A 25,917-nucleotide genomic window follows, 5' to 3' on the forward strand; every position below is an offset into this window, starting at 1 on the left:
TATTTCTCTGCTTAGGTATCCCAAGTTTATTTATTTCCTTGGGAATAAAGATTGTTCTTCCTCTCATCTGTGCTGTATTTTTTGCTTTTCAACACTGCAGAGGGCAAACAAGATTATAAATAGTTTTATTTTCCTCATATATTCCTTATTTATATTAATTTTCAAATATTTAAGAGATGACATAGAAGCATAAAGAGACACAATTCCCGCATTAAAGAGCTTACAGTCTCACACTTCCCTGAGAGATAGGTAAACAAACAACAGTATACCCACTTTATAAATATGAATAAAATGAAGGCAAACGATTTAACTAAGGCCACAGAATAAATATGTATCAGACTGGTAACCAGAAACAAGATAATGTGATCTCTGGCCTCTACCTAATCCCTTCTATGAACTCTGTGTCTTCTAATAAAGTGGACAGGTACTACAGTTACTCCAAGTAGTCCAATTTAAGGCACAAGACACCACTCTGACACTCTAAAAAAACATTTTAAAATGAACCACAGCAAAACAAACTACAAACAATCCATTCTCATAATCTGTTACATACCTAGTGTTCAGTTCTCCACAGAACATAACATAATACTATTTTATTTTTCAAACCATGCTTCCTCAGCTATTGATTAAGGAAGAATTTTAAAAGACAGTAAATAACAGTAGCCCCTTTTATGACCGGTTTAACTAAGGCTCAGGAATAAGAAATTGAAAGAGGAAAAAAAAAAAAAAAGGTAATTTTACTGTATTTGGATATCATTCCTACCTGACATGCACTACCAATCTGAACCTCTGTGTACCTCTCATACCTCACCTGTAAAACTTAACAAATTATACTTTTCTATTTCAAATTATACTTTCCTATTTCAAATTATACTTTCCTATTTCATTACTTGGGAAAGTGGGGAAGGGGTTAGGAAAAAAAAAAGTATGGAAGTCTTATCGATTGAGATTTGACTGCAAATAAGCAAAGTAATTAAAGCCTAGTAGGCTCTAAAATAAAATAATCAAAAAACCCTTTTCTTAGCTCAGGCTTACTCCACAAGGAAAAAAGCAATATCCTTGCATTCCACATGCATTCTTGATCTTCTTGTAATATGCTTACAGCTTATTCAAACCTAAGATGTTACCACAGCTATTAATTTTAAAGCATAAATTAATTTTGATAGTGTTTCAGTTACATATTAGAAAATGGTCACAACATATAAATTTCCACCAATTATTACAAGATTCAGTAGGTCCTGTAAGTCACCCCAGTTATTACAGTGCTGCCTGAAACTTGCTCTTTGTAATTTATTAGTTCTGACATCTGCCTAGCTAAGCTTTCAAGTTAAACAACCAGAATTCTGTATTAAAACTGAAGAACAACATTTACCCCTCCCCAAAGAAACCAATATAGTTCAGCTTAGCAGCAGTCATTTCTAACAAAAAGCTTGCAAGAAAATAACGAGGAAGAGAAAATATGTTAACATTCATCACACTGATTTTTCACAACATTTTTCAGCAGTAAAGCAAAGTCCTGAAGGAAAAGCTCACAAAATTTGGTAGAGGTCAAGCTCATCTGCATAGTGACTACTACCACAATGTAACTGTAAGAAAGAGCAAAAAAAGTTTCCTTTCACCTGCTACTTGTTCTCCTCAGAAGAGGCCTAATGCAAACTTTGTATTGTGAAAGTTCTATTTTCTTTTCAGCAGATTCCCAGCAACTCTGACAACACCCATGCAAATAAATAACTTCTATTGAGAGACATTCTAAGATTTTAACAACATATTTAATTTCCCCAAATAAAGCTTTGTAGCATGAACAGTAACTAGTCTTGATTGCATGTTGACCGTATTATTACAGTACAACTAAAAATTCCCCCTCCAACTATGTAAAATATTCTCTTCAGACTTAAAAGCAAGGCCTCAGACTGAAACACAGATTACAGTTCTTATGTTGGGAGCGGGGGAAATAATTTTAAAAAGAAATCATAAAAATGTCATCCATATATTTGTTTCCTGTCTTGCCAATGACTGCAGGATTTGTGACAAAATTAAATGTAACAGATTCCACAGGTACATTCTGCAGCACTGCAACAGAAGTCTGTAGCTATGCAAGATGAAAGCCTTCATTATAGTTTTATTCAGAGATGGACAAAACCTGTAAGGTCATCTGGTCTGTTTCTTTGCCATTTCTTGGGCTCATTACCTGTTGCACATGTATTAATGTCCTGATCGGGCTAGTTCTGAATGACCCATGGTGTGGGTGTCCCCCTTCTCCGCCTGGCATGCTAGTCAGCAGGTATATCTTGGGGCTTTTTGTGCTGCTGTCTGCTCTGAATTTTCACCCTCAGCTTACACATTCACACAGCCTCTGATTTTATTTAAAATTATCTCCCTTTTAAATATTTAGGCCCTTCAAAATGCTTGCAAGATACCATTTCCCCTTCTCACCTATAATGTTTATTTAGCCAAGCAAAACATACTTATTTCTCAAATCTTTTTTTTTTTTTTTTTTTTCTTTTTTTTAAATCAATTAGTCCCTTCAGCCTTCTTAACATCTTGCTGCTCTTCTCTAAGCTTCTGTTAAGTTGCCCCACCTGTTGCTAAGGCTTTCTGAAAGTAGAACAGTACTCCAAATACAGTCAGTCACACAATCTCTTACAGGAACTCATCTCAACTTGTTCAGTGCCTCTGTGGATGCAACCTAAACTCGTTCTGATTTTCACAAAGTCTGTGTATCATATTGCAAACTGAGGCCTGCTCTTCCTATCAGAAGCATGCACAAATCCCTTTCATATGAAAGGGAGTTGGGTGCACACAACTGACAGGATTATCAGGACCATGGTATCTCTCCTATCCCTTTTTCAGCAATACTGCTTTCCAGGTTATTCCCTCACAATGAATACCTGTTTTGGATTACTGTCCCTCAACTGTTTTAGCTTGTATTTTCCAAACTAAATCTCATTTGTATTTTCCAAACTAAATCTCATTTGTATTTTCCAACAATGTGCCTAATTTCTTTAGATAACCTTTTTTGCCCTGACTTGTGTTTAACTCTTCCCACTACCAACGTCTGCTAATGTCACAACTCTACTATTCATCTTCTTATAAAGTTCATCAATCCAGACACTAAATATGCCTAAAATGGTGAAACTTATATTATTACATGCGTATGTAAGCACTGGTGTTACTCTTTTAGCACCTAGAACTGCTGTGACTCACCAAGTCTATTCTTTATACTTTGCTCTATTTTTGTTTATGGTCCCCCAATGATTTTTTCTTTCAGATGACTATCCACATACATGAATAATTTGTTAATGATAGATTTTGAAATGTATCTGAATTTTAGAAAATATGTACAATATTACTGCAGCTACAACTTTCTCTCCATCCACTGGAGCCTTGAACTTGCAATCAGATCTGGCAAGCCAGCCAGTCCTGTATCACTGATCTGTGTGCAGATGCTGTTGCAGTATTAGATCCTAATTTTAAACACTGAGCAAGAGTAACAAAGAAAACTTTTTTAAAGTATTTTTTCTTGGAAAATTCCAGGCTGCTTATTATTGCTTCCCTAATATTTCTGCCATTATTTTACTAGGAAGAGAATCCCTTAAATTTATCTAGTTCTTCAGGTCCTGCTCCCATCCCCAAACCCCCTCCCCTTTTTTTTTTTTTTTTTTTTTTAAGGAATCAGTACATTATTCAATTTCTTAGTGGCATCTCGGAGATTACTACAAATATATGTGTATCTTTCAACAATGCCCTCTATTTGTCGTCAGTAACTATTTCGTATGGTTCTGATTTTTAACTGCTCACTTTTTCATTCTACTATATATGGAACTTCAGGAAATTTAACATAATGGCTTGCCTTTATAACTTCATGCAACTTCTCATTTATGAGCTGACCTCCTTCCTCTCTCCTTGACTTCCCCTTACCTGCTCAATATTTACAACAGCAAATTCTTATTCACCTTTAATTGACTCATTTCTGCTGCCTTTACCAGAAGCTTACAATATACACCTGTTTCCCACCTTTCAGATATTCTCTGCAGAACTGAGACTTAAACTTACTTTACCTTACACTTAGTCCTTTCACATAATTTCTCTTACTGCAGACAAATACCTTTTAAAAACAAACTGACTTTTAACCCAGTTAAGCATACTTCATTTACACATTTAGTTTACAAGGTCTCTCACTCACCAAGAACAGATTAAGACCCACAACAGAAATAAATGTATTGCTTATGCTCACATGAAAACCAACAGAACCTCATACTAACATATGAGGTCACATAAACCCAATTCTTTGCAGGACTGTAACCTAATCAATCACTAACATAAAAAAACAGGCTATATTTCATTTTAGCTTTCTTTTCACCTACTGCATGTTTACCGACTAACAAAAAAGTAAAAGCATGCCCACATTACTGATGTTTACATTTATTACCCCATACTATTTTCATTAACATTATAAAATAATCTTTAGAGAAGCATTTAGAAAATGCTTTACTAATTCACCTCAATTGAGATGAAACATCTAATTTGCACTACATCCAAGCGAATTACACTCTCTGATGCTACAGAGACTTACAGAACTACATTAACAAGTACAGTCTATCAACGGTTATCAGCACTGTGGCTTTTGACTGCTCACTAAGAACCACAGTACATAAATTACTTCACCTGTCAGACAGCTCAAAGCAACACAGGGACAAGGTCTGAATGGTTCAGACTTTCCCTATTATAACTAACTTTTTCCAGTGAGAGAAAACAGGGGGCAGTGCAAGGGAGAAGGGGCAGACAGGATTGGCTATCATGTATTCAAATATCACCTATCATAAAGCCTATCAGAATTCTGTCAGAAGTTTAAACAATTCACACCTTTAATCAAGCTTAACATACATTCCCAAAGACACACAGCAAAATTCCACAACAGTCAAAATTAAGAAAGTTCCTTAAACAAACAAGACACACTTCACAACTGCCTACAAAAACCATAACCTGATGCTTGTCTTGCAGAACATTGTTTGATCAAGCCAACAGGACTATTGACATCACGCAAATAATTCAACTTTCTAGATTATTTTGCATAGTAATTTTAAGTCAAAATGTCAGCATTCTTACAGATAACACAGCAAAATGAACAAGTGGTCCATGCAGCTCAAGATCTTATCTCAGTGAACATGGTATGTCAGATGCTTCATAGAAAGATGCAACTTTCATCACAAATCATCACAAATCCAAATCTGCAAATGTATTCATGTAGGTGCACACCACTCTGAATTCAACAGGGTCCCATCTGCCATGCAGATCCCTCACTTCACAGGACTCACAACATACAATTGGATAAAAAAAAAATATATAAAAGTTGGTAGGCCTCAGTTTGTTTGACTTTGTTTGCAAAGTCATTACAATAGTGAGGCCAAAATTATAGCCATACTTGAGACTCAAGAGGAGTTGTGTTTTGGTTTTTTTTTTTTCCCCCAAGGGTAATTGCTCAGCAGTTCATGAAAATCTCACCCTATAAGAAACCTCAGGTTATGTTCTTCAACACAAATAAACAAGACCCTTTTTACGAATTTATCATTTCAGTATTTTTTCTTTCCCTATAGCCAAACTGCCCCCCTCCAAAAAAACCTTCTAGGTTAAAGCCAAACAAACATTAACCTAGGAGTGATACATGTGTGTATACAGAGTCTTATTACTGCACATGAAAGGAGGTGAACTCAGCTGGCTAACAGTTCACATCAAACTTACATTACGTGAGAAGCAACAGCGAGTAAACCAATAATTTAGAAAAAAAATTAAAAAATAAAAAACAAACAAAAAAACCCCCCAAACACTAAAACCCAATCAACCCCAACACCAACAATCTTGACAGTATATTTCAGAATGGCTTAAGTAAATCACAGAGATTATGATAAGACATTTTTAAAAGATTCTTCATCTTAACTGTTTATCAACTTTCTCTTCTAAATTCCAAGTAAAAAAAAAACCTTTCAATTATTTGTATGTTATAATTTTTATATATCTGCATCAACTGTATGTTAAATGATGTCAGTTACTAGCATGCTAATAACAACATTTTTGTACGTCTGATTCTAAATTAAAAAATAGTCTCCTATTGAAAATTAATAGTTATTAGAAGGCTACATTAATTGTGTTAACTGTCACAGCATATAAATGCTTTCCAAATACAGATGAAAATACAAATGACATACAACCTTTTACTGCAAAAAGTTAGGCCATTCAAGCACTTATAACATATGGAAATACAAAGGAAAAGGTAAAACTCCCAAAAACTATCACTTTGCAAATTGTATGTAAAAATCTAGTCAAGTAATAGACTACATGGTCCAAAAGAAAAACTCAAAAAGCAAAAAAACTGGTTTCCATGATCTCCCAAATCTCCAGCAACACTTATCACAGTACTTCAGTGCTATGTAGTAGAGAGTTTAAAAAAAAAAAAAAAAAAAAAAAAAAAAAGTCAGAGAAGGACATCCTAAAGTGGAGCTTCCCACTTCATTCCTAGGCTTGCTACCAATCATAAACTTTACTGAAGCTATTAACAATGGCAATTTCTTTTCTTCGTCTGAATCTTAAAGCAATCATCTATCAGTACCAAAAAAAGAAAAATTCAGTAACTACAGATATCTGCCTAAGGTTTTCCAGACATCACTGTAACTTAATAACTGCTCCACTGTGCTATGAACTCTACAGCTTCAAGCTGGAAGTCAATCTAGGACAACCAATAGAAAGTGCACCTGTACAATTACTGCACTTCCTAATTCAGAAGGCCAAACTTGAGACAGATAAAGCTTGTGTGTAACTCAGATCACCAAAACAGATCACCAAAAGCCCATACATCTTTTGTACATACTGCACATCTATATTATCATTAACTGCAATGAAAAAATATCATTTATATAATTCAGAAAATTACATTCCTTAACCAATGTACATAAAAGTTTATTCCAAATGAAATGTATTTGTCTATATATAGCACCTAAAACATTATACACAAAATAATTTTAAAACCTTTCACACAAAGAATAATCAGCAAAAGTTCATAAAAATTATTTTTTTAAGGCCATCTAGTAACTGAACAGCACCACACATAGTAATTTAAAATACTCAATAGGAACTACATGCTACATTAAAAAATAATCTGCATCACAAAACAACCTGTATCAAGGAATGTAATCTTATTTTTAAAAACTGAAAAAATCTAGTATTTTTCAAGTAACATAAAAATCAGTTAGCTCTTTGTATTCTAAAATATGTATGCTAGCAGTAATTGATAACAATATAATTTCTCCAAAGCAGTCTACCTTCCTGCAGATATATTTTCATTCAATGTCTGACCCCACTGAGCAGTAAACAAGTTTACATGTATCAACACATTTCAGTGCTCCAAAAATTAATCTAAGTTTCTGCACCTACAATAACATGATCTCAGTAACAGTCCTTTAGTACCGTGATTCTAAAACAATCACTAAAAATGGCTTTGACATATATACTGTTTATATACTTGGGATCCCTTCAAAGTTAGATGTAAAACACAAAATAAAATAACTACAAAACAGAATCACTTTTAACTTATCACTGCACCAGACCAGTAAGGAATTACAAGTTCTTTCTGCTTTATTTTATAGCATTTTTAAAGAGCAGGGTTATTTTTATTCAGACACTGGAACCCAAATATAATCCCACACTCAAAAAATACTACTGCAACAGCCTGATAGCACTCACCGCAAGTAATACTGTTTTAAAGCGAAGGCAGCGTTAGAACAACTTCTGGGAAAGTTAAACTCCTCTACAATTTCTCCCCACTGATTCTTCTCTGATACCTGTCAAAAACAACACATACAGGCCGAGATACACAACGTACACATAAACATGTCGTTGACAGCGTACATCACAAAAAACCCACAAGCTGCCATGAAGCAAATAGATAAAAATATAAAAATAACTAAACAGGAATGTATATAGGATTTAAGACTATATATTTTACTGACAGTCGGTGGTGTTTCCCCTTCGGGAGTAATCCCGTTTCTCAGCGGTATTTTGCTGTATTTATTTTTTAATATACGCATTATTTTTTCCGGGGAGGTGGGGGGGCGGCCGGGAGGGTTCGTATTGTTTTGGGGTTTGTTTGTTTTTGTTTTTACTGCCTGGACAATAACCAATCGGGAGTCCCTCTGTCGCCCCCTTTTAAATCCTGCCGCGGTCCGTTAAAAACCCGAAGAAGTTTAAAATGCTGCGGGGAAGCGGTGGCGGGGGCGCCCCCTGGCCCGCGGGGCGCGGGGGAGCCGGCCCGGGGGGTCCCCCCAGCACACAAACACACACACAGGCAGGCCTTTCTTTTGAGGCCTACATTTCTGTCCCTAGCCTTGAAGCCTAAAGATGGCTATTTGATTACACACCGTCTTGGGTGCCCCTTTTGTTATTTTTCCCTGGGAAGGGCTCGGAGGGCAGCGCCCGGCCCCCCCCGGCTGCGAGGATCGTTTCCTAGCCCATGCTCCGTGCCGATTATCGATGTTAAACATGCCCGCTAATTTTGAGTTGCACTAAAACTGCACTGAGACTCTCTCCTCTCTGCCTCTCCCTCTGTGTGAGAGAGAGAGAAACACACAGAGCTGCCACCACAAGCGAAAGAAACTGCCTTCCGCCGACCGGAGCCCTCTGTTCCCCAGTCGCCTCCTCCCGAGGAAGGGGGGCAGGGGCGAGGGGCTCCGGCGGAGACAGGAGCGGGGTGTGCGCCGTACCCCGATCCCCCTTCATCGCTCCGCCGACAAGGCCAAGCCACCAACCTGCCTATCTGCTCGCTTCCTTCTTCCACCCCCCACCTTCTCTAATCGCCTTTAAATAGGACGGTTCTCGGCCACCCCGGCTCCCCCCGCCGCCCCCAGGGGTCAGAGAAGACTTTTAGGAAGAGGTTAGTGGGAGGGAAACCCAAATTAAAACTTCCACTCACCTTCCCAAATCCGCCTAAAGTGGTGACTCTGGTGTAGAGAGCGTGAAGATCCAGCTCCTTCCCACCCACCACGGGGATCTTCTTAAAAGGAGACCTGCCAGAGGAGATACACACAAAACACCACAACTTGTCAGCTCTGCCCCCTTTTCTCCCCTCGCTGGGGCTGCCGTGTCCTTCAGGGAAGGGGCTGGAAGTTGGATCTGGTCGGTTTAAAAGCCTCCCCCCCTCCCGTTCCATCTCCCCATTTTCCTCACCCTCTGCTGTGGTGAAACTGCCGCAGCTCGTCCAGGAAAGCGAGTCCCTTTCTCCGCTGGTCTGCGTGGTTTTTACCCGTCGAATTTGCCATTTTTGTAATAAAAAAGGTTCTCGTAAAAAAAAAAAAAATAAAATCCAATTTAAAAAAAAAAAAAAAAACGGCCGACAACAACAACAATCCGCGGCTCCTCCTTGTCTTTAAGAGACCCAGGTGCCCGTGCTCGGCCGGGGATCAGCCATGGAGAGGGGCTTGGTTAAAAAAAAGTTTAAAAGGAATAAGGGAGCCCAGAGAGTGTGGTAATTGCGAGTCCTGTCTCCACACAACACACAGGCAAAGAGGCAGGGAGGGAGAGGGGTACCTCTCAGTAATTCCTCCTCCCGCTGCTGCTGCCTCTCTCAGCACCACAAACCCAACCGATCCAGCCTGCACATGAGACTCAACATGGTGCTGCTGGATCACACAATGAATTGGGTTACTGTTGTGGTGGGGTGGGGGGGGGAGCCGGAGTGAGGTATTGACAGTGTGTGTGTGTTACAGCCGCGGCTCCATGCGATCTCCCTCTCCCTCCCTCGCTCGCTCGCTCCCTCGCTCGCTCTCTCTCACACACACACTGTACAGCTACGGCAGCGGCGGCGGCGGCGGTGGCGGCGGCAGCGGGATTCACTTCTCTTCTCTCTCAGACAAAAAGATCTGAGGCCGCCGTGCTTCTGCCTGGACGAGAGCGCAACACAGCGGACCCCGGAGGCCGCTCCCGGTACTGCACAAGGCAGCTCTAAAGGCAAAAGCCAGCGCAGCCCCAGCAAGCAGTTCCTGGCGGGGAACAATAGGCTCCTCTCGCCGCTAAGGGCTCATCTGCAATGTGCCGCAAACTTCACACAAAGCCGGGCGGAAAGAGGCGAGGGAGAAGGAGAAGAGGGGAGGAAAAAAACGACTACTACCGGTTGTTCCGGGGCTCGGGGCCGGGGAAAGGGCCCTCCCTCGCCAGGCTCGCACCGATCAGCCTCTCTCCGTTGGCTGGCGGCGGTTGGGGGGGGGGGGGGGGAAGCCGTAGGGGGGAGGGCAGGAAAGGTGGATTTGGAAAGCGGGGCCGAAATTTTTAATTGGACTAAGCCCAACGCCCTGAGTTCAAGGGGAGAGAAAACAACAACTGAAGGGGGCACTGGTGGATCTGGAGTTTTGGAAAACTTTCCGAGTGCCCGGGCCCGTGGTGTTTCCAAGGGCAGGAAGTCGCCCCGGATGGCACGGCGGGGCCTCCTGCTGGGCCGGAGGGGCCGCGGGAACTCCTCGTTTCGGGACGGGAGGTGTTGAAACCTCCCGAGAGGAGAATGCCGAGAGCTTTCCCCGGCAAGGGGGGCCTGGAGAGGTCTGCCAGCAGCGGCCTGTGCTCTGGACCCCTCCATAAATGTTTAATTTTTTCCCTTCGTTCCCTCAGAGATCCTGTGGTCTGTAATCAAAGTGCTTAAGGACTGCTGTACACAGTCTAAGCCACCTATATGTTCCTGTATATTGATAAATGGGACATACAGCATGAAGTCAATGGCGGAGGCAAGCCTTGGCCCCTCACTCTGGATAGACACTGCAGGCTGCTTTCCCCTGTGCCTGTGGTGTGTGCAGTGTTTGTAAACACTCATCTCCTGACATGTTTTCCACCCAGGGGAGCCCAGGAGAAGACCTGCATGACAACCATGAGGGAGACCAGTGCTGCTTGGGGTAAACAGGAGTGAGAAAGGCCTGAGCGGTGAGCGGCAACTTCTGTTGAACCTTTGCTCCTCAGGCAAAGCTCGTGGTGACCCAGGTGGGCATTTGCCCTTCCCTGGCACACAGACAGCTGCACATGAGCGCCTGCTCTGGTTCAAGAGGCTCTGGAGGAATATTTGCCCCTCACAACTGATAACTGAAATCCAAGGCCAGATTAGGCCTTTAGGGTTGGGTTTTTGTGTTGTCTTTTTTTTTAACTTTAACTCCTTATTAAAGTCAGTCAGGAGCTGTGTTTTAAAATCAACGGCATGTTATGGCCCCAAGTGAGTACTTAAAGAAGAAGAACACTGATTTCTACTCCATGTACTAAGTTCAAAAATATTTTTTCTGAAAAAAAAAAAAAAAAAAAAATTCTTCTGACTTGCGTGCTGTTTCACCTTGAATATAGCCATAAAGACATGAGATTTAGTAAGACGCTTGGTAAGATTTGCCCTGGGTTCATACTTTGGGGAAAGGGGGAGGACAAGGAAGAGCAAGCCCTCAGTTTCGTATTAATACTCTGTGTCCAAAGTTGTTCTCTGTGTGTGGATAGAGTGGTCATGTCCAGATTCCAGTGTAAGAAAATGCAGAGTGTCTTACTCACTGTAGCATTAAGAGGCCCCCCCCTCCCCCTAAAATTAGACCTGCAGCAGATTGTGGTTTGCAGCTCCTGTCCGTGACACTCTTGAGTTTCTGCTATTTCAACAAGAGTATGCGCAAGACTCCCAAAGCCAGGATAATATGAACGAGAGAGGTTTAAAACATGCGATTGAGGGGCTAAATCATTCTTTCAGACACACACACATATACACACACAGAGCTAAACCTTCCTTCGCGGGAGGGCGGTGGTTTTTAATCATGCCCTAAAAATTCCTTCAGAGCAGGGGGGTCTCTCTTCCTCCGCGAGGGGCGGTCGGCGGAGGTGAGTCTCTTTTCTCGCCCGGGTGCTCTATGAAGGGGAGTGGGAGGCAGAGGGGAGGACAGGCAAATTGCGTAGCAGGACTAGGTGGGTTTCCATGCTAAGCGCAGCAATTGCGCACGGTCCCTTACGTAACTGTCAGCTGGGGATTCCCTAGACGGGGTCACTTTATTCAACCATTACACAGACCCCGGCCGCCGCTCCGGCGCGCCTGGGCTGCCGGGGGCCGCCGCTACTGAGGCTGCGGCTCCGGCTTCGGCTTCGGCTTAGCGCGGCGGCTCCTCACAAAATGGCGGCGCCCATGGAAGCGGCAGCCCCATTTTGTGCCCGGCAGAGCCTGTCAACAAAACGCCGACTTGGCCAAGGCTGAGGAACAGAAGGCGGCGGCTCGTTCGCGTTACAGAGAACGGAGGGAGGAGAGCGAAGGATTTCACCGCCCTCCCGCCGCCGAGAGGAGACTTTTTATCAAGTGTGCGCGTTGGGGGAGGGAGAAGAGGGAGGTGAAGGGGGACGCGAGCAGCGAGCGAGTCAGAGGCTGCGTTATCCCAGTGCGGAGCTGCCGGAGCGGGGGAGGGGAACCCGAAGGCAGGCGGTCTTGGCGTTGCCCGCGCCGGCTCCGCCGCTCGGCGGGGCCCTGCCCGCGGGGATCTGAGGGCTTCGGAGGCAGGAGGCCGGGAAAGCAGCCGGCGGCGCAGGGCCCGGGGGGCCACGGTGGGCGCGGAAGCCTGGGGCTGCCTGGGCGGGAGGCACTGCTCCCCGCTCTCGGCCGCCCGCGCAACCCGGGTGGACGGGACCGTTCCTGTCGGATTCCGGCGAACCTGTAATGAGTGACAGGAAGATCTAGCTCCTTGTGTAGCTAACTAGGTCACTGTCAGCAGTTAATTACTGTTTGTTTCATTTTAGTGCGTGCCTTATGAATAAACCGGCTATTAGGCTGATGCTTCCAGTAACACTACCCAGCAGCAAGGTACAAAATGTCTGAATTGGACTCTGATCTTGTGATGCCAGCTTCGTAATAACTACTGTTTTACATTAACGATGTCTTGGTTCTTGTAGCTTAGTTGTTCGGCTTATAGCTAAAATAATTGGAGATTCCCTATGACCAGGTTTTGAAGCTTATAGTAGTATTACACCACCGGGTTTGTTGTTTTTATATTGATGGGGGCTCCCCTCCTTTTTGAGGTAAAGAAAGGGCTTATGAATTCCTTTTTTTCTGATTTGCCTGTCTTAATATGCATGCATTTTAGTGGTATTGAATAAAGGTGGTGACCAGTTTATGGTGGAAGTGATAATTTCTAAACGTACTCATTACAGTGATATTTAAGAATCATGAAATACTTCTTGTTGCATATTAAAGAGTCAAAGGGCAAAACGGAACAAAATCGAGCTATTCAGAAAAATAGAATCTTTTTATTGGTCTGTAGTACCTGTCAATGCAACTTGAATTTATTTAAATTGTAAAATAAAGCCTGTACCATTATACATTACTTATAAAGGTTACCATTTGCAATGAATTGCAGTGTGTAAATGTTATGTGTGGAATGAGCATTCTTGCAGACAGACAGTGCAGGTCCGGTAGCTGAATTGTCACTATTCAGTAGTTGGGTGTTGGGGTTTTTTTGCTGGTTGTTTGTGTGTTTTGTGTCTGTGTTGTTTGTTTTTTTTTTTTTTTTTTGCTATAACTGTGCCAAGTGAATCTTCTGTTCTAATAGCTGTGCTGCAGTTTCGAACTTTGTTCTTGAATCTTTAGTATTAAGTATTGTGTTTATTACCTATCTGCTGAACTGCAGATATCCAGAGAGCAGGCCACAGTTGCTCTTGTCAGTGTGCCACTAACTCTGCATTTGCTTTCTGGTTTGTGAAGTATTCTTGTTCATTTCCTTTTTCATTTCTGCTTCTGCTCCTCTTGAATTGTGTCAATTGTGTTTTGATTAGAGTAACTAGTATCACTGGCTGTATGCTACCTATATTAAACACTAAACTGTAAATCCTTAGAAACTGAAGTTAGTGTATTTTATCTGTGTGTGTGTGCCTGTGTATATATATGTGTTTAGGACATACAGCGTATTAGATGGACTAGTGAAGACAATAAATTCACTCTTAAATCTGCAGACAGTAGCATGCAATATAGGTGCAATCTGCAAATAAACACGAGAATTACAGGATGAGCATCTGGTAGAGGAAGAAGGGTCAAAAACCCAGTGGCAAATTTTAGTGACATTCATCTCAACCATTTTTAATAGAAAATGTTGAAGTGTTGGGAGTTAACAGCATATGTTAGGCTAAAGACTTCTAACTGCATAGCTTGCTGTGACAAATGTACACTTCAACGAGGGGTATTTACTCAGCAAGGTATTAGTCCTACCCATTCTTACTGAATAATACTTTAAAATTATTTATTACCTTTTAGTGTACAGGGTTTTTTTAAAGAGGCTGCTACTTTGTATAGACCATAAGTGGCTAGTCTTAAATGGAACAGGATTAAATCATAAATTAAAGGTCTTATGCATGAAATGAAATGCTTAATAGTATGGCAAAGGTGGGAAAGCAGATGTACAGTATTACAAGCTACTTCTGCACACTTGTACAATATTTCTGCTACAGTTAGTGGAACTTGACTACCCCAGTAGGCGTGGCTTGAATAATACTAATGCTGGTTGTTTATTTAAATTACTTGGGACACTTTCCTCCTGACACGTTGTGCACTGTCCTCATTTCAACTTTATTTTTATGGCACTACTCAGGAGATAAAACAGAAGGAAAAATGGGTTACATGAACAATGTTGTAAATACTCAAATTGGTTAAACGCTTTGAAAAATGTTATCTGTAATGACTGTAATTTTGTAATAACTTGCTGTTCTTCGCAAAAGTGAAGCTCTTGGAATCAGTGAATTTTATGATCATCCAAACTCTAAGTTAAAAATACTTCAAAGTTGAGGGGTTTTCAGTTGTGCAATGAAGTATGAAACATGAAGCAGGAAAACCCTAAATGCAACTGAAGGAGAAGTAAAAATAAATACATAAATGCACTCCCACTTGATTTCAAAACTGCAGTGCTTTTGAAATCGTAATTCTTTGTAGGTCCTGGATTGTGTATTCTGAACACCTAGGGTTGGCAATACTTCAACAGTAAGTTTAGGAAGATTATCAAATTAATACCCTTTTCCTACAGGTGAAGAATACTTACTGCATTTCTCAAATTATACCTGTAGTGCAGATTAGGGCCTTTATAGCGGAAAATGTTTTGATGTTCTAACAAGCATTGGTCTGCAGGGCAGAAGTGACAAATGTCCTGACAGCAAACGGTACATGTTTTTTAAAGAAAAAAACGTACTTGGTAAATTACCTGTTCCTAGTGTTGCTTTGTGATTACCTCTGTGTTTGTGTGATCTGGTGGATGGCACTCTTCCCCTGCCACTATAGCTGTACATGTTCCCTGAAATAGCACTAAGTGTGATTCATGTTCCTGGTTGGATGTGTGAAAGTTTGATTGAGATGCAAAACTGAGAGAGTTCTTCTGAATTTTAAAAAGGAACTGTGCTCAGAAATACAGAAACGATCAGGTTAAATTTGTCTTAAATTTTAAGGGCTTTTGTAGAGTAAGAATGATGGTATCGTGCATGGGTGGAGAAGGTCTAGTTGACCTAGAGCAAAACCAAACCTAATAACTCCGTAATGTTTGTTAGCAGTCTGAGTGGCGAAATGCTGCTAGTAGGAGAGTTCTCGGTATTGCAGATCTGCCAGCAATATTTGCTTGTCACGTAGCACTGTCTCATCTTTATATTTTTACCAATTCAAATGGCAGTCAACGGTAGCTAAAAATATGTAGAAATTTCTCTGAGTAAGCGGTTGCCTTAGTTAACTTCTGTACAGGCATAAATGGGAAGTAGTTTGTGCAACTGTGAATGTGTGGACAGACAATACATGTGACAATTTATGCATCTCAATATAAGTTGCAAAAACTTTTCTGAAAACTTCAGTTATAAGTGAAAGAAATACTGATTAAATATCATTTAAACTAACCCATTGAAATTGCTCAAGCAAACGAAGTACTTTAAAGCAATGAAAACACATCAATGCCTTATGAACACAGAGACACTTGAGGAGAAAATTTGTTGTGTAATTATGATTCTCAGTCTATCTGTTGGTGATCTATTTAGTATGGATTTGGTCTTAGACTGCTGGTAGGTGAGCAGCACTGCATTGCCTGCTGTTATATTGCCCATATAAGAGGAAGTATCTATTTTCAGACTAACTGAAATGACAAAAAAAAAAATCTGAAACTTACTGCGTTGATCAAATGCTGATAGGATGCCTAACTTGAAAATCACACTTAAAGCATTGGACTTAAATTGTCCTATACCAGTATCTACCATAACAAAAAAAGCTGGCAAGAAACTGATTTTGAGGTTGTTTGCATATAAAGGGCTATCAAATGTAGTTGAGTATCAGTTCCTGTTGCTTGCAGTAACATGATAGCTTTTGAAGCTCCTGTGGGAATCTATGACTTTCTTGATCTCCAGATAGTGCAAAAATGTTTATTAGGCTGAGTTGCTACTATTTCTGAATTATAAACCTTAACTTAAGATCTGTCTTACCCAGAATCTTATTGCAAACAGGATAACTGAAGTTGCTTAGGAAAAAGTAGAAGAAATAGAGTGTATATAGGCCCTATGTCTTTCATCAATTCTTGATCTTGGGGCTTCCAGAGCTACCAAGAATGACTGATGCACAGAGCTGGGCCAGTGTCTGTTCTGAGTTAAGATGTACCCGATACTGTTTAGGAAAGAATGATCATAGTCCTCTTTTACCCCTTACCAAGAGGCAGGAGTACAGTCTGTGGATATTTAACACTGGGATAGCAGTGTTAAAATGTATTACGAAGACTAGTCTGTTTATTCTTGTCCAGATTGTATGTGGAGTGGGGAAACTGCAGGCTAGGGAACCGCTTCCCTCTGTGAGGCTCTCTTGCATGTGTCAGAAAACAGTAAAAGAAGGTGGAAGAATTCTTGCAGTCCTGCTGAGGAAGGAAAAAGGGAGATGTAAGAAAATGTGGGTTCAAGCAAGAAAGCTTGACAATTTTGAGTGGGGCAAGTCCCCTCTCAAGGGGGCTGTCAGCAGCGTCACACGCACTTTCCACTTCAGATACGTATCTCCTTAGATGCAGTTACTGTACATTTTGTTTCCATATTTTGCTGAATCAGGAATATTTCGTACTGCAGCTATTCACACATGATCTGTAATCTTAAGGCTTGCTTTATTGTTTGCAAGTATGTTATTTCAGTTTCTTGAACACTAGCTTTCAGTGACTTAAGTGGCATGCTGCACTGGGGACTGCTTGTAGTGAGTTCCCCAGCATAAATAGCACTGCCCTGAGCTTATAGTATGGTCTCTTGGAATAAAAGTGCTTCCTGCCTCATTTCATCCTTCATCGAGTTGCTCTAGTGTTAGTTTACAAAGTCAAAATAGGCTTACGTTTTTTAATGCTGCAAGTTTAGCTAGATTTATAAGACAATAAAAGTAAAGTAAGCTTGTCTGTGAGTGAAACCCTTAGAATGTTGTGTTTGATCTGTTACCTCTATTTTAATAAGTCTGGGCTCATTCTTCACTTTGGTTTAGGAAAATGAAATAATGTCATAGTTTTTCCTTCAAGAGGTTGCCAAGCTGTTACAGAGCCTCAATGGTGTTCCTTTGGAATTAGTTGTGCTTAGCACTCACAAAAATGGAGTTGTGTGTCCTTCATCCAGGTGTCTGTGTCATGTTTGCAGGACTATACAGAAATTATAATACATGTTTGATAGTGCAAGGTTTCCCATGTTATCAACTATCGTGCTAAGGAATCTTCTCCTTTTGCCAAAATATGCTAATTAAGCTTTCAGAGAATTTTTTTTAAAGATTTTTGTTTTTAAGTTTGGGTAACTAGCTGCAGCCAAGTTCATCTCAGGATCAGTTTACGTATAGAAGGAAATAGATAGACATTTGATTATATTTTTTTCATCTGCCGAAGGGTTCTTGGCTTTAAGTCTAACAGTGTCTGTGAGTGAGCATGAAAATTATGTGTAACTACATACGAACATTAACATATAAACATACAAAAATTAAGGTTGAAAAATTCAGTGCTCACTACTAATTTTCCGTCTATGGCATCAAGCATGTGTATTAGGATAGTCCTCAATTATATGATCACTTTTTTTAATGCCTGATCCTTCAGTTTGAGATAGATACTGCTCTTTGAATTAAAAAAAAAAAATAAGAGAGGTTATGGCTCTGAATCATGTTTAAATGTTTATCCCAATACAGGTTTTGGGTTTGTTTTTGGTTTTTTTTCAATTCTCACAAGGTTTTCTAGAGTAATCATTAGGAGAATATCTGAATGCTCATACTAATGAGTTCCAAAAATTCTGAGCTAGTAGCATTATCATCACTGTAATGCTGGGAAAACTAAGGCACAGAGGAATTCAGTACAAGAATTGCTGCTAATTTGGAGTGTTCTTCGTTTAATCAAAGCACAGTTTCGGTGGATATAATTTACAGGTTATTTGAGAGTAGAAATCAGCGATAAGAGTGCTAGCTGTAACTTCAGAGCAGTGTTAAATTCAGCCATAGGCTTTTTCGTAAACTTGTGTGTACATGCTGTGGTCCTGCCTGCATTATAGGGCTTTCCTAGTGCAAGATGGTTGTGATGCTCTGTTCTCTGAAACACTTGCAACACTCCAAAGCTGCAGTCAAGGAGACTGAGTACAGACGGTAGGTACTGCTTGGTGTTTCTGCATGTAGTCTCCAGAGGCTCGAATTTGGAACTCAGAAAATGAGAAACGCTTCGTTAGAGGCCATTGCGTCGATGCAAAAAACTTGCTGCTCTGTGTAAATGCCAGATAAGGACAGAAAAACAAATGGGATGTTGCCCAACAGGATGCATTTGTTGTAGACTCCCAACGTCACCAGTCCCCTTGCCGCTCGAGGCCGCTGCTGGCTCTGTGCACTGGTCTGGGTGCCAGAAGAGGGAGCACAGAGCACAGTGGAGCCCCAGCCTTACCTGCAGTCCCCCCTGCTGCCTCAGGTGGGAGTAACTGCCAGGACCAACCTGCAGCATTGCTGGGGCCACAGAATTTTCAGAAAATCCAGCTTCTAGCTCTTAATGCTTTTTAGTTTGTTTTTTGTTGTTTTTTTTTTTTTTCGCTGTGTGGGTGCAGTTTGAGATTCAAAAGCTTATTGCTTTACCATGATGCTCAATAGGAGAACTGGCCAAAAGGCGTCTCTCTGATTCAAAGTCCACTCTCCCACAAAATTTCAAGTTCTCTCTTCGAAGTAAAGGCTTTTTCAAGTATATTAAGGGGGCTCTTTCTGTACTTCTGTACAGTTTCATGTTTAACATCCTTGTTGAAAATTTTTTCTGAAAACATCAGTTTGAGGCAGACACCTGGCCTGCAAAACTGAATCCCAACTAGTTTTTAAGTTCAGGAAAAAAAAAGCACATCTTCAGTTGTTTTTTCATTTAAGGTGCCTTGGAACCTAAAGTCCTATCAAAATTCAGTCCTGAAAACATATTCTGGTAGGTATTTTGGCTTTATTTGCATTTATAGTCACTCTATGCAATGTGATTGCAAAATACCTGTACACTGGGCTCAAATACAGGAAGTCAGCTGTCCTGTAATATGCTTGGCTCATTCCAACATAATGCTAAGTACTTAGAATGACACTGTCCAATACAGAGTCAGTATATGAAAGGAAGACAGCAAGTCCTGTGCTTGAAATCGAAGTAGTAAAAAATACTCCTTACAGTGGTGATTTTGGTGCTGGCTTCCTCCTGGCTGGGCTTAGGGCTCTGAGTAGCTGAAGCAGTTGTGTCAGGTACCTGAACTGAGCCTTGGGTAGTATCTGAGCTGTGTCCTTTTGGTATCCCTTTGCTACTTACAATCCAAGACTGTAACAGTTTCATCAACTAGCTGGATGTCCTAGGAGAATTCCCTGAGGATTATTTAGTTTGCTCATCTCTGTTTAAGGGGTTCTGGTGGCTTCATTGCTAACAAAGGCTTAGGCTAGTAAGTATTGCCTGCTACTTTTTTTATTTGTTTAATTTTTAAGAAAGGACTGCCTGATGAATGGCTAGTGAGCATAATGTCAAAGAGCTTTTTTTGTCCTGTCTGTGGTACTACGAACTTCAGTTAGATGTGAAATAAGAGCTTTACACAGTTGTCTGCTTTATTTGTCCTTACCCTGTCCCCATCCCACCTTGAACAAAATCTGTGCAACATGTATTATATAAATATAATTAGAACATAGAGGGCTGCTGCATGGTCACATGCCTCTTATTTGGGGAAGGGGGGGACAGACCACAAAAAAATCAAAACCCAAAAAACCCACAACAAAAAAACACAAACAAACAAAAAAACAAACAAACAAAAAAAAACCCCACAAAAAAACCTGATCAACCCAAACAAACAAACAAAAAACCATGAAAAAAACCCGCACACCCCCAAAATAAACCCACCCTAAGGCTGAGAGAGAGGAAGGGCTTTCCAGGCACTTTTATATGATCTTCATAAGCGTGATTACTGTAGAACTGAGCTTTATGGCTTGAAGTGAATAATACTGTTCTATTTAAGAAAATGTTCCTTAAATACTCCATTGGGGTTTTGGATGTTATACTGAGCATTTGTTATAGTGGAGGGTCATCAAAATTCTGCTTTTTGGTGGTGGTCTTGTCCCAGGGAAGATGCAGAAAGGAAAACTCTTGGTTTTGTTTGTTTTTGCTGGTTTCAATAGCAAGTTGCAGTTCCTAGGTGTAGAAGTCAGTGAAGCTGACTCCTATATGCCTGCTCAGCGGCAGCTAGGGAGAAACAGGAACTATTCAAACAAATCATTGAAGCAGCTTCAGTATTCTTCAGCATCTTTTCATGGAAAGTGGGCAGATATGATGTTTGCAAATTTTTGAAGGAAAAATTGGCAGGATTTTAGATGGCTGTTCAGGTAGTCCAACAGATCTTTCCCTGCCTTCATAGATGACAAGACTCCACCACAAAAGATACACTGTGCAGTCACTGCCTTCTAAAAAGCTGTAGTGCACACTTCAAGACCACAGCTGTCCAGGTGTCTTGAAAATAGGTTGTCCTGCCTGATGAAGGAGTTTCTTAAGTTTCCCCTTTGTCCAGTACCACGGCAGAGTACTGCTCACTGGATGTCAGGAGCAAATTTAAAAATTACCAAAAGCAAAACCACCAATTACCAAATGTGTTTTGGGTTAATTTGTTACTGCCTTTTAAAACTTGATGAACTTAAATAAAGAGTATCAATAAATATTAAACATCACAGCTGGATAAGCGCAAATGAAGTTATGGGAAGTTTAACATTTGGAAAGGAAGTAGTAAATAGGCAGGCACACAAGCCTGGGTGCGGCGGGAGGAGAGACCACTGCAGCCAGCTATCTAGGATGGCACATTTTGAGCATAAACTATCAAATGCAGCACCGTAGCAGACTCAACAAGTGTGGTGTTCTTTGAGCTGGTGCCTTCCACGTATCAGTCAGAGAACAGGAGCTCTTCAAGTCAACCAACTCTGGTAGCTTCTTCCAAGACTTGAGCTCAAACACTGTGTAAGTCTGTGGTAACTGGAGTCCAGGAGTCAAGTGGCGTTCCTCAGAAAATGTTGGCTCATCTCTCAAAATGAGAGTCCTAGTATTCTGTGTAATGTCTTCTGGATGATGAAAGTAGTCAGGACTTAAGTACTGATAAATAGTTCTCTTTATCATGCTTCATGCATGTCAAAATTAATTGGACAAAGCTGCTGCCAGTTCACTACTCAAAGCAGTAAGTAAAGATACTCGCAAAGAAACTCGCCAGTTGAGATCGTATTCTGCAGCAGCATTGCCAATTAATTTTTAGTAAAGGTTTGCTATTTAAAAATATTTCATATGTATCTTGATCTCTAAAAATGACTTCAGCATTTTTGTAGAACTGGAAGAAGGAAGTAGATTGTTAATGTGAAAATACAGTCTTTTGAATGTAAGATACAAGTTACAGTTTGGCTGTATATACTGTTACAGTGTTTGATCCCAGAATTTAGCCATCCTAAGCACTCTTTTTCATATTCCATGATGCACCACTTAGACAAGTAATAAGGGTGTGTGGAGAGGAGATGGGAGAATTGCAAGCAGCTGATACTTGTGTTTTTCCTTTGCACATCAGTCACTCCTTAAAGTACACTGCAATTTCAGTGCAACTTAGCAGTGGTTTGCAGTATATATTGTTTTAAAAACATTTTATACTTTGCAGTGGTTATTTAACTTAGAGACAAGAACAATAAAGTTTTGTTATTTGAACTTCTGCCTGCTTGATTGTAATGAAAGGAGAAGTACGAGCTATGCAAACAGATTTTATTGAAGTATAAAAACAGAGCCGGCAATTTACACAGTCTACAGAAATGACATGTCGTTACCACAAACTACTGCAGGAAGTAGCTCGTGAATTGTGTGCCAGATTATGTATTAATTTAAGACTTTGATTACCCAATACATAAAATTAATTGGGCACAAAGTATTCCATGCACTTTAAGAGCCCTTTAAACCTTTGGGGAAGAAAAATCTAACAAGACAACTCCTAGCTCTTTTATTGGACAAGCTCAAATCTCCTCAAAATATGGAATAGAATGTAATTTAGGAGGCATTTGTTTCATGGGATCACCTCTGAGCCATGAACATGGTCGTGCACAGTATCTGCATCTCCTCTTAACTAATGGGGTATTTTGTTCTAGGAACAACTGAGATTTTTGGCAATTCTGTGGTGCTAAAAACGTGTAGGTAAATAATTTACATAATAGTCTCACCAACCTAAGACAGTAGTTGACTTGCCGAGCTAGTAGCTCATAAATTGGTAGCATTCTGACTAGCTAGTTCCTGAACAACAGTAATAGCTTCATCTTGCAGCAGAGTGGCTTTTTACAGTTACTCACAGAATGCTCAAACTGATGTCAAGTTCTGGAACCACTGCTAGTGGTTAGGTAACAGTTTTTTCCACAGTTAGTTTAATATAACTTAAGCTGGTGCTGCTTCCAAACAGAAGCGTACCATCTGCCTTCATCTTTTTCTTGTTTTCTCTTGGTATTAGCATTCACACAGCTGTACTGCTACCTAGATAAAGATTACTTCAGCTGAAAACTTACAGGACAAAAAAGTTAACTTTTAAAGGGACTTGTTACCTAAGAAGATTCACTGTGTGAAGAGCAGTGTAAGTGCAAGAGAAGGTGGAAATAAGTATCAGGAAAAGGCAGGGTCCTTTTTCTCTGTTCCACCTCCATGGGCTCCGGCATGGACATCATTCAGGTACAACAGCAGGACGAAGCATTGTACCTCTTATTCACACTGATGAGGGAGTTGAAGAAACCTGAAGTGAAGGCAGTCGGGTGCTGCTACCAGTTCCTTGTTGCTGTTTAAAAGGATAGTGAGGTGGTGGGTCTTCTGATAAATGTTTCCTCTATTTTTCTTCTACCAGTTACCACAGGCATTTTGAAAGGGGCACACCACCTGGCTGTATAGTTAACTGTACTCTTTATTTCTTTTTCAGGGCAGGTGGAGTACAACTGTCATCTTGTGGTATTTACAAAAAAAACCCAGAAATAGAAAACTAGCTTTCATTTTACATGTAGTATGTCCATGTGGGATGGACACAGAGAATACAGAAATCAGTTAGATAAAGCATTTTGGCTGATAACAGCCCTGTTATATTTTACTTCTGTTGCCTGCTTTCAGCCTTTGTGCTCCAAAATGTACTGCATCCAAAGACCTGAAGTTTGGAGTCCACAGGCCTTAGGAATGGAAGGAAGTTGATGCTGAATATCCATAAAGAGCCATGATATTGTCAAGACTGAGATTTGGAAATAAGTTTATCTCCTTCACTCTTGAAGAATGTAAGATAGAACCTTCTGGATTGTGACAAATCTATGTTTAGATTTTCTATACCTGTATACTTCCTCTCCACCCCCACCCCCCCCCCTTTATTTTTCTGTGGACAAACTTCGAGATAAAAGCATAAATGAAAAGAAATCCACATGTAAAGCAGTGCAAATATGGGATATTGCTGGAATGGCTATGCTTCCTGCATGTCTTCATATAGATGAGAGAGACAGAGGACATGCATATAACACAGGCTTTGTTTTGGTAAGGTTAAGGTTTCCAGCCAACATAAAAACTGAATACTGAAGTGCTGAAGCACTGCCTTGTCTACCCTTGATTCTCCAAACTGCTGCCCCCTCTAGACCCATTGGTTTTAATTTCTGGTAAATCTTATCTATTTTAGCCTTCTTTCCAGCTTCTTCTTCTGCCTTCTCTCTGCAACACTTTGGTACTGGAGCTATAGCACATCAATCTGGAGATTCATAACTCCCCCATAAGTACTGAGGGAAGAAAGGAATTGCAGTTCATTCCAAATTGTAATTTTATGTTACAAACAGTAAAGTAATTGAAGATAATAAGTACAGTTTTTTAACTGTTGGTTTTCTATTAGAAACCCTTCACTTTTTCATATCAAACCTATGCTATGCATTAGAAAAGCAAGGGGAGAGGTAGCTGTTCTAGCAGCTCACAGTGAAAGTTTCACCACTCCAGTGATGGAGTGGGTTGGGCTGGAGCCCAGAATAATTCAGCATCATCAGCCCCACTACCTCCTGTGTCTTGCTTCAATAACGAGGGGTTTGGCTTCTGTGGAATAACCCAATGGCTTATAATGTGCTACATTTCCAGTACAGGTATGACCTTTGAATTGCTTTAAAGCCTTGGGAGGCTCCAGAAGGACAAGTCAAATGTCACTGCGTATGAAGTAAGAGGAAATGTCATGCAGTTTAGACCTTGAAACAGATTCAGAGTAGTCAAAGTTAAGTAAATTCATGTTCTTCACTGAAAAAACTTTTTTCTTCTTTTTTGGTCATTGAAGTCATTATAAAAAAAAAATCTGTATTTATTATGTGAGGTAGAGAAAAGGGTATGGAAAGCTGAGAAAGAAAATGAAGAAACAACGTAACTTATTTACTCCTTTTCTTGGAAGTAAAAACTTCATATTTTAGCTGCAGTGTCCATACCCTTCCAGCCCAGCTCTTGTACTTCTCACGCAACTGAGAAATAAAGCACTTAGTGTTATGAGAGAATTTCTCTTTCCCTTAACTGCATTTTGCTTCAAAACCAAGTCCTGGTTCAGCGCTTCATAAAAAATCAAAAGAGCCAGGTGCTTTGGATTTGCTGTGACTGAGCTAGGAGGGCAGCAGCATGTTTTTCTCTTAAATGTAGCCATTGATACCTCACGCACAGTTGACATCCACTGAAGTTTTTAATTTTGTGTGAAATGCTGAAAATAATTTAAATTTCTTTTCTCCAAATAGCTTCTTGGAAGTTTTATCTGTTTATAATGCTAGAAAAATTTCAGAAACAGCTAATTATTAACTATAGAGACATCGATATATTAAACATGATTCTTTAACTCATACCAAATTCTGTTTTCACATGCATTGCATTTTCCTATTTAAAGTAAACTTACTTATAATCTAACAGTATGTCTTAACTTTATATTTGTGAAATCTTCAATACCATTATGGGATTATTCATGTATAAAGTTGTGCATGCAGATAACTGAAGGAGCTTGGCTTAATGCAAGCACTTCCTGGTAGAGATTCCTACTTGTTATCTGCAGAACCTATGATTTCCAATAAGATGTGACGTAATGATTGGGGGAAAAAAAGAAAAAAAAAAGGTATTATTTCTTTTTCTTCATTTACAGCTGACTTTAGCTATAAAATGAAGTTTGAAGGTAATTATAGCCTTAATAATCACCTAAAGTGGCTAGCATGGTTTAAGTGAAAAGACCGAGAGTTTTTAAATGGCCCATCTCATGAACCTGGCTGTTTTTCACTGGCAGAGGGCAATGCACAGCCTGTATCCAGCTTCTTGCTACAAAGCCCAAACCTGGCATCCTTTAACATTCGTGTTACAATATTTGCTGATGAAAAGAACAAAGGGAACATTCTGCACTTTGAAAAGCAACCCAGCTTCCAAAGGGATGGAA

General features: G+C 40.3%; 2 protein-coding genes across 7 annotated transcripts in view; one reads left to right on the forward strand and one right to left on the reverse strand.

Annotated features, from left to right (window-relative positions):
* The window catches only part of ARID2 (AT-rich interaction domain 2), a 105,483-nt gene extending 95,272 nt beyond the window's left edge, over positions 1-10,211 (reverse strand). For 4 of the 6 annotated variants that reach the window (XR_013958889.1, XR_013958890.1, XM_080639101.1 and 1 more), the window contains exons 1-2: positions 8,960-10,202; positions 7,735-7,832 (exon numbers count right to left, since the gene is read on the reverse strand). Coding sequence is in view for 4 of the 6 variants with exons in the window: in XM_080639101.1 (XP_080495227.1) it covers positions 7,735-7,832; positions 8,960-9,196 (335 nt within the window). In the remaining 2 variants the exon portion in view is untranslated. Of the gene's footprint in view, positions 1-7,734; positions 7,833-8,959 lie in introns of all 6 variants that reach the window. The other 2 variants (XM_080639102.1, XM_080639103.1) reach the window with 2 other exon arrangements.
* Positions 10,212-10,900: 689 nt separating this feature from the next.
* The window catches only part of LOC308217395 (uncharacterized protein), a gene marked incomplete at its 5' end in the record, with an annotated part of 30,425 nt that continues 15,408 nt past the window's right edge, over positions 10,901-25,917 (forward strand). Inside the window, 3 exons of the mRNA XM_080610455.1 lie at positions 10,901-10,925; positions 12,142-12,691; positions 12,775-12,838. Coding sequence (XP_080466581.1) covers positions 10,901-10,925; positions 12,142-12,691; positions 12,775-12,838 — 639 coding nt within the window. The remainder of the gene's footprint in view (positions 10,926-12,141; positions 12,692-12,774; positions 12,839-25,917) is intronic.

Source organism: Psittacula echo (genome assembly GCF_963264785.1).
Source record: "Psittacula echo genome assembly, chromosome: 1".
In the NCBI taxonomy this organism is placed as follows: Eukaryota; Metazoa; Chordata; class Aves; order Psittaciformes; family Psittacidae; genus Psittacula; species Psittacula echo.